Source organism: Pseudonaja textilis, chromosome 1, assembly GCF_049901715.1.
Source record: "Pseudonaja textilis isolate UNSWEBS1 chromosome 1, rPseTex1.2, whole genome shotgun sequence".
Classification (NCBI taxonomy): domain Eukaryota; kingdom Metazoa; phylum Chordata; class Lepidosauria; order Squamata; family Elapidae; genus Pseudonaja; species Pseudonaja textilis.
Window position 1 is genome coordinate 252,371,473 of NC_141990.1, and position 12,400 is coordinate 252,383,872.

Sequence of the window (12,400 nt, forward strand, 5' to 3'; positions counted from 1 at the left end):
GCAAGAGTGATGGAATTGATATTTTATTGTAAAAATCTAGCAATTTTCTGCACCAAAAAGTGAATAGGAAGCTGAGAAGGAGGCAGATAAATTACAGAACAGAAGTAATATCTTGCAGTTTATGGACAAAAAGGCATAACATTATGGTGCATTCCAAAATACAGATTTATGGGGCATTTCTATTAAACTTTGTCACAAGAACTTTAATCTGTGATAAATAACATAGGCTCTAAAGATTAGAGAAAAATGAATGGACTGAAAACCTTATTACTCATTCCCAGGCAGATTAGAAGTTTGCTATTATAAGACTTCCAGAAAAAAGATGGCATGTATGCCACTGTGTTCCATCTCTTGACACAGGAGATACCCTCACAGCTATTTCTTAGTGTTGAGGAAACTATTGGTACTTTAAATGCAACAGCAATAAAGAGTAATTAGAAAGAAAGTTAAAACAGGGGAAAGGATATGATGAACAATTTTCTTTCTTTTTCCACCATGGAAAATTGATAGCATTTACTTTGTCATTTAAGACACTTTAGGCATAGATAGTAATAGCACTTAGACTTATGTACCATGCCATAGTGCTTTACAGCACTCTCAGAGTGGTTTACAGAGTCAGCGTATTGCCTCCAATAATCTGGGTCCTCATTTTACCAACCTTGGAAGAATGGAAGGCTAAGTCATCCTTGAGCTGGTCAGGATCAAACTCCTGGCTGTGAGCAGAACCTGCAATACTGTACTCTAACCACTGCACCATCATGGCTAAATGATATATAGAAGGCCTGATATGACTTCCACAATGCCTCCATATATTTGTGCTTTTGTGAAAGCAATTGAAATGCAAACATCTAGCTGTGTGGGAAGAGCTGCACCTACATCTATGTGTTTGGGATTCCCTGGACCTGAGAGCATGGCAGCATGCATTCATTGTGTCTTAGCAATTCAGGTGCCCATATCCAAGATATCAATAGCAATAGCACTTAGATTGTATATTACTTTACAGTGCTTTACAGCCCTCTCTAAGTGGTTTACAGAGTTAGCCTATTGCCCCCAACAATCTGGGTCCTCATTTTACCCACCTCGGAAGGATGGAAGGCTGAGTCAACCTTGAGCCTGGTGAGATTCGAACTGCCAAATTACAGGCAGCAGAAGTAGCCTGCAGTACTGCATTCTAACCACTGCGCCACTATGGCTCAGTGATCCCAAACAAGTATGTTATGTTGGGATTGGCACTGGTAATGTGCCATATTGCATTTTAATAAGCTGAAACAAAAATAAGATTCAGATTTGATATAGACTGTTGCATTACTATTATGTCCTAGAAATCCTCCAAGTTCCCTTTCAACCCTATGATTCTTTGCCTAGTTTTATCTCACATCTTAGCACTACTCAATTAGATCTACCCATCTTCTAGCTACAGTAGTAATAAATCCGGGTATATTACATTAATTATTATAACATATATTCTGATATAAAGATCGATAGAAACCAAACAGCTACTAGAATGCCTTTACTCAGTGCAAGGCTCTCCAAACTTGGCAACTTTCTGGGAGTTGAAGTCCACAAGTCTTAAATTTGCCAAGTTTGGAGACCTCTGACTTAGAGGAACTAGTAAGAGACTAAGTAGGACACTAAGCAGTCAGCTAATAAAAAGGAGTTCTCTCAGATTATTCAGAATATTTTGTTTAAAATCAACAGGTAAGCATTGGTGAGGCCTGAACCATGCAGACTGGGATTGTTGCAAATAGGGTTATCCATGCTTTACATTAGAGGAAGAAACGCTAACCTAGAATTCTTTTTTTGACCGAGAGTGAATCGGATGATTTTGCTTTGAGATGAGTCCCTGGGTGATGCACTGTACAACAAGAAAAGGAAAAAAATTGGAAGATGCAAGTGAGTAAAGAAGAAATATTAATATAGAAAGCCTCTGAGCTAAAAGATATGGAAAAATAATTCACCCAGATGTTTTCAAAGGAGAAAATAATGTTGCTCATCCCCGTCAAATGTCTAGACATGATACCTACTTAAAAAAAAAAAACCCTTCTATGTATTAAATCAATAATAGTAAAGAGTTTGAGCCTCCACATTTACATCACAATCAATTTTTTTTTTTTTGCAAAATGTCACAAGTGAATTTACATTGTAAAAATAAATGGTAAAACCCCCATGGGATGATATGACGAGGCATGCCCCATATAATTGAGTACATTTTAGTGCTGATCACATAATTATTTTTTTAATTATTGTAATAAATACCAAATTTCACCACATGAGGGTGCCTATCAAAGAAAGCTTCATGAAAACTAATTGAGGAAAACCTCATCATGTAAAAAGTAAAATAAAGCAATGGTAAAATTCAATGTGCATGATCCTCATATTCTCTCTCTCTCCCTCCCTCTCCCTTCCCCCCTCTCTCTCATACTTCAGGTTCATTTTGTTATTGACAAAGATAGGTACTGTGCTATGCTATGCTGAAAATAATGCTAACTATATTTCTTTCAGGCAAATAAGCTTTTTTCTTATATGAAAAGATACTTTGAATGTTCCAGAGAGAAGTACATTTAAAAAGACCGGCCCCAGCCATCTTATTACAAGTATCAGGATCCTGTTCTTGTTGTATGTGTTCTATATGTCTTCGTCTCCAGTAAAACTAAATAGTTGTTTATATGGCAAGGGCTTTCAATGAGGAATCAGCATGGGGCTAGCATTCTTCCTTCTATCCTGGCAACTGCTTTAAAGCATGAAACACAACATTGGGAAATCCAATCATCTCCAGGCACTGGAAGATCCAATTACCTGACTGTAATGACAGTAGAATAAAGCATACACAGTTGTGTAAAGAATTAAAGAAGGAATTCTCTTGTCAGTAGCCACAACCATATTGGACTTTGCATACATTCATTCCAGCCCAATTAAGGAATACATATTTCTGGAAAGCAATGTCTGCACCTAGTCCCATGACTGGAATCCCAAGCATATGTGGCTTTTATGCATAAAGGTCCTTCCCCTATAATCCAATTGCCAAGACTGCACAAATGGAGTCCAGTTGCAAAACAATAATTGCATGATCAGCTGTTCAAAAGGCGGGCCTGAAATGCAGTTCTCTCCACCTCTGCTTAATTGTTAAAAAGCTGAGCAATGTGACCTAGTATATATTCTTTTGCTCCATCTCCTTACAAAATTTATCTGATTTTCAAATCGACTGCCAGGATCAGAAACGCAGGTATTATTTACAGTGTCCATGAGCATAGCGGCACTGAATGTTCCTTCAGAATTAATCCACAGAATTAGATTCTTATTTTTAAAATAGAACATTCCACAACTTGGAAAAAAAATTAAACGAGCAAAATTAAAATGATGACAATGGCCAAAGACTTACAAGACTGCCCTAGATCATGGAATTTTGAGTAACACCTCATAAATCTCATATAATAAGAAAGAATACTTGTGCAATCTCATGCTGAGATTTTTCATCACCCTTTTAAAATTTCTATAGTCTGGAAAGGCATATTAGCAATTACAGGTGATCCTCATTCAACAGCCACTCATTTGACTAATATTCAAACTTGTCACAATGTTGAACAAGTGCTATTTATGTCTGGGCCAGGGTGAAATTCAAATTTTTTTCCAGCTGGCTCTATGGGTGTGGCTGTGGGCATGGCTTGGTATAATAATAATAATAATAGCAACCAGGGGTGATTTTTTTATCAATTCAAATATCCCTACCACCTCTCCCGAGGTGGGCCAAGGTGGTCGAATTTCACCCAGGTCTGGGCCTTGAAATTCTGACCACTGCAGTATCTCCACAGTCACGATAGCAGTCCACGCCCTTCATAGCTGGCTTTGTTTTCCAACTGACATATCATAACATGGTCACATGATAATGATTTGTGATCTTCCATGCTAATTTCCCAAAGGGGAAGCTGGCAGGAAATTGGACATTACAGTCATGTGAGGCTTGTTTAAGAATACACACGGTCCTCACTTAATGATAGTAACTAGAACTGCTGTTGCTAAGCGATGCAGTCATGTGACATTCTGCTTTACAACTGCATCATTTAGCAATGGAAGGTCTGATCCCAATGACTGTTGTTAAGTGAAGACTACCTATATGTGATCTCATAAGACAATGGCCAGAGCTTTAAAAAAAAGGCTGATCCCTGTCCTTCTTACAACATGCATCTGCTCTAGTACAAATATATTGAAATAACCTGCTGTGAAACTCTTGGCATTTGGAAAAGCAATAGCTGGGGAGGTGGAATGAAAAAGTCCACTCACCTGGACTGCATTTCTGGTTGTGCTTTTAACTGAAGCTGTGCTGTTTGCTGAGGATGTTGGCACTGAATCTGAGGCGAAGCTGGCACCAGTGGTTGTAACTGCTGGTCAGGTAGTCCCACCTGGCTGGGGGACGGTGAGCTTGCTTGCTGGGATGAGGTGGGTTGTTGCTGGGATGGAGTGTGCTCTGAATGTTGCTTTGGGGACTGCTGTTGCTGCTGCTTATAACGTGATAGGCTAAAGAAAAGGCCCAAGATGGCCTTTAAATTCCCATTTCTGATCTCTGAAAGGCAATTTAAATTTAAAGTATTTATATCATGAAATTGCATGATGACCCAGTTGAACAAATGTTTTATTAAATTTCAACTTTCTTTGTTCAGCTCAGGCTCCTTGAAGACCCAATTGATCAAAATAAAATTAGAGAATCCTTGCAGAAATAAAAGAATAATCCAAAGAATGTATTTTTTTTTCCTTTTTAGATAGAGGGAGATATAAATTGCTTCTCATGGCCATGGTCCTACAGATAACTTCAGTTTAGGATCAGGGCAAATAATTGTATATTCAATGAAAAAGTTTAAGGAAAGATATGACAAAATATTCTGGTAAGAAAAAAGTACCACTCAAATTCTTGTCCATTTGCTTTTGTTTCCTTTGACACTTTGGTTTAGATCATTTTTTATTCCTAACTTACAGAATATTCTGGAGAACAAATGCTCTGGCCTCCTGAAACTACATCTAGGATAATTGCAGAATTTAGATCCCCACATGTACAGAAGCCAAATAATACGAGTATCAAGACATTGTCTCTCATCTTTGCACATATTATATTTATTTCATGCAAACATGGAACTGGCAATTGGCAAGCCTTGGTGCGTCTCGGCAGCAGAAGTAGGTCAGCCAGTGTGACCTTTTCATGCATACTTTCAACATGGGTCACGTAAACCTCCAATAGTCTGGGACTTGACTGTACAGGAAAATACCATTAAGAACAAATGCAATTAAAAGCCTCAGTAACTTGATTCTTCAGAGGGTATTAGCAATAAACCTGATACCCCAAAATGGGAAAATTAAACCATCATTGGACTTTGTTATGTGCTGGTTCCAGTGCTTCCAAAATAAGGCATAAACAGTGCTTCTAATGAACTCTATAAATGTATTTCTGCTTATCTCAGGAGATAGACTGAGGTAATTCACCTGGCATCTTGCAATTGGACTTTGTACACAGAGGGCTCATCAGGCTTGGTCTGAATTACTTCCTCTTACTACCTCCTTCTCCCTTTTAGGGCTGTTTAAGTACACAGACTCCAAGTTTCAATCCTGTGAATGTATAACTAGTCATTTCCATTCCAACCACAAAAAAGGGTTTTTTAAGCCGAAAACAAAATACTGCCAGATGTCATAGTTTTTAAGGCACAGAGAGTTTCCCTTTGGTCTGAAGTTTGGAAATTTCCATGCTGTGAAGTTCCTTTGGTTGCTTCAATTTCCTTTGCCCTGTTATTACATTTTAATATTTGTTTTTCCTTGAGATGTGAAATCATTCAGCTCTCTAGTGAAACAAAAGGAAGACAACATAGAAAACCGAAAAGAAGGAGGTTGGAACAACTTGTATGTAGAAACTGTGCAAGCTTTGTTCAAAAATCTCTGCAAGTAGTACATTCGTGCCATTTTACATTTAACCCCAAACAGACTTTTTTTTCTACAAGCCAATCAACTGTGAGTCATTAGATTCTGAGAATAATACAGAGAAGTATTAATCAGGCTTTACTGGAAGTACTTGATCATTCTGAAAAAGGATGAACCTCATAACCTATTCAGAGAAACACAGAAACCCATATCTGATCATTCTAGGCTACCTTGAATGTAAATTTGAGAATTGAACGCTATCTGCCATGTCTGCTCGCTTACTATTTCTCCTTCGTGCATAAATAGAATCAACTGAAGAATGGAAGACAGCTAAAAAATAGTATAATTATCTCATTGGTAAATGAAGCTGGGATTTCTCCAGTAATCAAAGAGTTAATACTCAGAGCCAAGGAATTCTGTTGGCAGGCTACTAACTGGGTACCACAACTGAAAAAAGAAAATCTGTCAGCTGGGAGGACTTTTCTGGGTTGTGAATCTTCTTCTTAAGCGTTCTGGCAGCTGCCACATACAAACATACTCTCAAATTCACTGGGGCTCAAGGGGCTGTGTGAACTCAATGGTAGGGCGGCTGCTTTTATTGTCAAGGTAACTGTGCTACGTAGTCTGGAAAGAAAAACTGCATGGTTTGGGGAAAGATCCACAGCTCATGCAACCTGTCTCACAAATAAATAACCAAGAAAAAATAGTCTCACCTTGAATTCCATTTGAGATTGGTGAGAGAGATGTGAGATAGAAGATACAGTGGCAGATATAACTGTCATGTATTTGAAATGTTTTCCTTTAAACGGATTTCTGCTTACAAATAAATGGCAAGTGAAAGCAAAAGTTCACCTTAGAACTGAGATAAAGAAGCAAATAATCTTTTGAGCACACAAAGCAATGTGGAAAAATAAAAGTAGGGATGCTCACAATGTGATAAAAGCCAGAAAATTTTAGATAGTGTACTTCTTTAAGCAGGACCAACCAAGCAAAGCAAAGCAAACCAAAGCATAAATTACATTACCTGTGAAATAAAATGCATTTTGACCTAGATTATACATGCTAGTGTAAACAGCCATTAATTTTGTCAAGGCAAAATGGCATTGTATTCAGAAAAATAAAATTAGCCTCCTGCTTATACCTATTATTAAAACTGTCAGATATAGACCTATATTGGATCCCAACAGATGTAAAAATATTTTTTTATATGAAGGGAGGAGAAAATGAAGCAGTAACTCTCCTTGGTATGAATAAAATGAAGAAAACAATGAAAGGACAGAAGTAGAATGGACATGGAAGAGAGTGAACTTATTCTAATTAATGTGCATTCCAATAGGTTCAGAAACCTATTTATTAATATCCAGCAGTCTTATCCAGAAAGAAAGAATGGATGGGCCATAGCTCAGGGATATAGCACAAATTAGTTGTGTAAATATTCCTGTTTAATTTTAGTATCCCAGGTGGGGCTGGGAGACACTGTGTTGTGAAGTCTTAGACTACTCAGAGAGTTATCCTTGGTCACCACAGAAGATAATACTGAGCTGAATGGATCAAGATTTCACGTGAGGCAATTGTTTTTATGAATGACTTCAGTTTCTCTACTGCAAAAAGTCAACCAGTTATCTTGTCTGAGTAAAAATTAAGGTAATTCAACCATTGCTTAACATATTTCTGTTGCTTTTTTCTACAAATAGTTCTTACATGGCTTTCTAGTCATTTTTTTCTTATGCAATAATTTCCTTTTTGGCCTTTCATTGTGAAATATTCCATCTAAGAATTTTTCACTGTCACCATCTCAAAATCATCAGCCTCTTCCATTGCCCTGATCATGTGACCATTCTCTCTAAATATTTATATCTCAAGATCCATAATAAATTTCTTGCATTTACCTTCAAAGCATTTTAGAGTTTTTATTATCACACTGAAATTGAATTTGAGAGGTATGCCTGTTCAAAATCTTTCTCTAATCCAGACTCTAACCTAAGGTTAGAAGAAATGACCTGAATCCAGTGTTCCCATGTTTATTTAAATCTTCATTGTGCTTTCTTCCTTCTTTTCCCTGTAATGAATGTTGAAATTTAAATCCCTTAGGGCATGAACAGCTCTCTATTAATATATAACAACTGATATTGAAGGTAATTAATAATTATTATGACTTACAATACATTATTATCATTCCTATGACTTGCTAGTGTTAATCAGTCTAGGCTAGATTTCCTTCTATTTCATTCATTTTATTCCTGTTGAAAGTCACAGCATATTTTTGAGTCCGAAATAAAAATTGACAGATAGAAAATTTTCCCTAGAATAATAAAATTCAATTTGAAAGTAGCCTTACCTTCTGCAGATAGTCCCTGTATGTTTATTCCTTTGGCAGCCAGAAAACTCAGGCACACGTCTATGTTTTCAATCTTCAAAGATGAGGGATAAAGGAGAAAATAATTTTTTTTTAAGTGCTGAAATTAACTTGTGCTTTTGTTCAATATTATACAACAAACTCAAGTGATGGCGCTCCCACAACTTCAAAGGGCAAGCTGTTCCATTGGTTGATTGTTCTCACTGTCAGAAAGTTTCTCCTTATTTCCAGGTTAAATTTCTCCTTGTTCAGTTTCCATCCATTATTCCTTGTCTGGCTTACAGGCGCTTTAGAAAATAGCTTGATCCCTTCTTCCCTGTGGCAGCCCCTCAAATATTGGAAGACCGCTATTATGTCTTCCCTGGTCTACTCTTTACTAGACTAGCTAAGCCCAGTTCCTGCAACCGTTTGTTGTATGTTTTAGCCTCCAGTCCCCTAATCATCCTGGTTGCTCTTCTCTGTACTTTTTCTAGAGTCTCAACAGCTTTTTTATAATGTGGTGAACAAAACTGATGCAGTACTCTAGGTGTGGTCTTACTATGGCTTTATAGAGTGGTATTAGCACCCCTTGATCTTGACTGTATCCCTCTGTTAATGCAACTTAGGACTGCATTAGCTTTTTTGGCTGCTGCTGCACACTGCTGGCTCATATTTAGCTGGTTGTCCACTAAGATTCCAAGATCCCTCTCACAGTTATTGCTATTGAGCCTGGTTTCATTCAGTCTATATGTGTACTTTTGTTTTTTCTTGCCTAAGTGTAGGACTTTACTTTTCTCTGTATTGAATTTTATTTTACTAGATAAACTTGGATAAAATTAGATAAAACTAACTGGCTATGAAATGTTCATGTTGAGAACATAATTCTATTTGCATAATGGGTTCCTTAACTCATTTATTCCTTCCCTTGTATTTACCAAAATTGATCTTGGAAGATTCAACCAATCCTTTGACTAGAAATGGGGAGAACAAGGACAACAGTACATAGTTCATTGCTTACATTTTTATGGATTGACATTTTTGGCTTATGTTACTTATACTGGAATAAAATCCATGTGTAAAACTTCTTGTGAATTGAATTATCTTTACCACTATAGCTAAGGTTTTAATTTTTTGATAATTTTCATGATATGAGAAGAATTGCTTAGCATGCAAAATACTTCTCCATAAATGTTCCTAGCAATGCCCTAGCAACAATACAAGGCAGAAGCACAATTTTTCAGTATTCCATATTATCTTTCTCGAAATTAAACAGTAACCTTATAATGATTTGATATAGAAATACTATTATTTATCTGAAATAAAACAGCAAGTAAAGATTTCTAAAAGTCATAGTAGAAAAATATAAACCTGAACCAGAATCTAGAGCACGTTAGCCATATAATTAAACAATAATTTATTCCTCAATTGTTTTTTAAAATGCAAATTATTATTTCTCAATTTGGTTCTTCTCTAAGATGAACAGACTCAAATGGATTATACAAAACCTTTGAATTTCCTTCATGAAAACAGCAATCGTTTTCTACCTACCACCAAACGATTGGTTGATTGTTTCTACCTACTCCTCCCAGTGAACTGTGAAACTCTTTTCCCATTTACTATTTTGTTTTAGAAAGGAATAACACTTCTAATACCAGGTTCATTAAAATTATTCACATTGTATGACATAATTATAGCATAAAAATAATGACCAAAAGAATGAAATAGAATTTACTCAACACACCATCCAAACATAGCCAGAACAATAGTAACGCTTTGCTTCTACCACCATTTAAATAAGTGAGACTCTGACTGGTGAGAACAAGTAATGATAGGCTACAATAATATAATCCAGTTTACAGTGAAACTCATTCACTAGAATTAGTTGTTTATCTTCCATAATATGATCAGAATCAAAGTTTCTTAAAAATCTGGAACTAAAAATCTGTTACCTTACTGAGAATGTTTTTTTTAAATGGGAAGATTGGAAAACATTAATTTTAGAGATATGTAACAAATGGAAAATATTTCTTGTTTCAAACCTGAAACCACCACCATATATCGGAAGCTTTGCCCAACTATTTTTGTTCAACCATGATTAGGCAGAAAGAAAAGTTTGGTTCTTTTGGGTTTCAGCCAAAACCAAATATAGAGGGATCCTAGAGCAGCCGTCTCCAACCATTCTGGCTTTACAGACTGGTGTGGGGAAGAGTGGATGGATACACACGAGCAGCAAGTAACGTGTGTGCACAGCTCTATTTGCACAAATGGAGCTGTGCACACGCTCACCCACCACTTCCATAGCCCGTTTCTGAATGGGCTGCAGCCTGGTAGTAGGCTATAGCCCAGGGGTTGGGGACTCCTGTACTAGAGTGATTCGTACAGCATGAGCAGGGCAAGGCTACTATGCTTCATCCCTCTCTTGCTCTACATGGCTTGTTAACTGGTTTGTCCACCTACCATCTTCTCAGCTACAATCTGCTCCCACCTGCCATCTGTTCTCCCACCCAGCCACTGTCACCAATGTCATAATTCATTATATTTTACAGACCATCCTCCCTACACGTTCTCCTGGTATACCTTCAGTGATTGCTGCCACTAGCAATATCTATACATGCTATTGCTTAGGAAACTCTTCAGTCATTGCTTTTCCTCAGCCTTCCCTCCCCAAACTTTCTCTACAGAGAACAATTATACTTTAGTCTACACGGGGAAGAATCCTGTTTTATTCCATGTATAAACACACACGGTGCATATTTCAGTTCAGACTACCCCACCAACTGTTTCACACAAGAGCACTTCATACACATAATGTTTTGTGTCCCCTTTGAATACATAGGATTATTCCATAAGTCACATTACTGCCTGGTTAAAGACAGAAGAGAGAGGTTCATTTACACTGACTGCCAGGATCTATTTCCAATAGAAAACTATTTGTAGTGGTTCACCGGCAGCGGAATCGAACAGTGGTGAAGAACGGGAACCAATCAGGGAGTCTGGCGAGGACTTGGATGAGGGTCCTGCATCCAATGCAGAGATGGGGCCAGGACCATCTGGGAGTAGGGTGCTGCCTTTGGAGCCTTCGGAGTCTGGCAGCAGCAAGGCAGAGGACCCAGGGGAGCCTGTTCCCAATGCGCAGAGCTGCTAGAAGGCGAGAGCAGCTGAAACAAAAGGGGTGACTTGGGAGTAAGGCTGGGAGGTGATTGCCCCTCCCATAAGGGATAAAAGTCAGGCCAAAATGACAAAACCTTTGCAGGAAGTAAAGTAGTTCAATCGGTTCTGAGTCATCCTTGAAGCTCTTTGGTTTTTCTTGTACTTCTATTGGTTTCTTTTCTAGTTAATTTGATACTTTTGGAAGCAATTCACAGAACTGAAAGGTGTGTGCTTATCTTGGAGAACTGTTTGGGATTAATTCCAGCTGGGAATGAAAACATTTATTGCATTGCAATAAAATAGGTTTTGTTTTTAAAACAAGTTTGTGAATAATTACGGTTTATGAAGCCTGGGTCAGAACACTATTGTGCTTAGTGACTATATGCACAGAATCAGAACTGGATCAATCATTTAGCTCAGCGGCCCCCAACCTTTTGGACACCAGGGACTGGTTCTATGGATAGACGTCTTTCAGTGTACCGGAAGGATCGTGGTTTCGTATGCTACCTGCATCCCACATATGGCGGTTCATTTGTTTGTGTGTCCCAGTTGCTGGCATGCTGTTGACCGGTTCAGGTCCCCGGATATGGGGTTTGGGACCCCCGATTTAGCTGAAACCCCAAAGAATCAAACCAGATAACCACAACCCAAAATAAAATATCTCCAACAAATGGCTACCCAGTTTCTTCCTAAACTCCATGGACAAGCTTCTCTTATTCTTGTGAAGTTTTTTCAAATATTCAATCAGAATCTTCTTTTGTGTAGCTAGTTATTTCATACTTGATACTCTGAAATGACAGGAACAGGTCTTTTCTCTCCTCTGCATAGCACCTCTCTATGTACTTTAAAAGTGTTACCAATACACTCACTTTTTCTCAATACTATTTATAGACAGTTTCCTCAGTCTTCTGATCTTTTTGACTACCTTCTTTGAAAATAGAGTCACAGTTGAAGTGGGATTTTATCAGTATAAAATACAAAGGAACTATTATTATTTCTGATGATTTCAAAATTATA

General features: G+C 37.6%; 1 protein-coding gene across 3 annotated transcripts in view; it reads right to left on the reverse strand.

The window, feature by feature from the left end:
- Nucleotides 1-12,400, reverse strand: part of NAV2 (neuron navigator 2) — a 313,572-nt gene that overhangs the window by 180,905 nt on the left and 120,267 nt on the right. For 2 of the 3 annotated variants that reach the window (XM_026706454.2, XM_087921261.1), the window contains exons 4-6: nt 8,237-8,309; nt 4,279-4,558; nt 1,787-1,855 (exon numbers count right to left, since the gene is read on the reverse strand). In XM_026706454.2, the coding sequence (XP_026562239.2) occupies nt 1,787-1,855; nt 4,279-4,558; nt 8,237-8,309 (422 nt within the window). The remainder of the gene's footprint in view (nt 1-1,786; nt 1,856-4,278; nt 4,559-8,236; nt 8,310-12,400) is intronic. The other variant, XM_087921262.1, reaches the window with a different exon arrangement.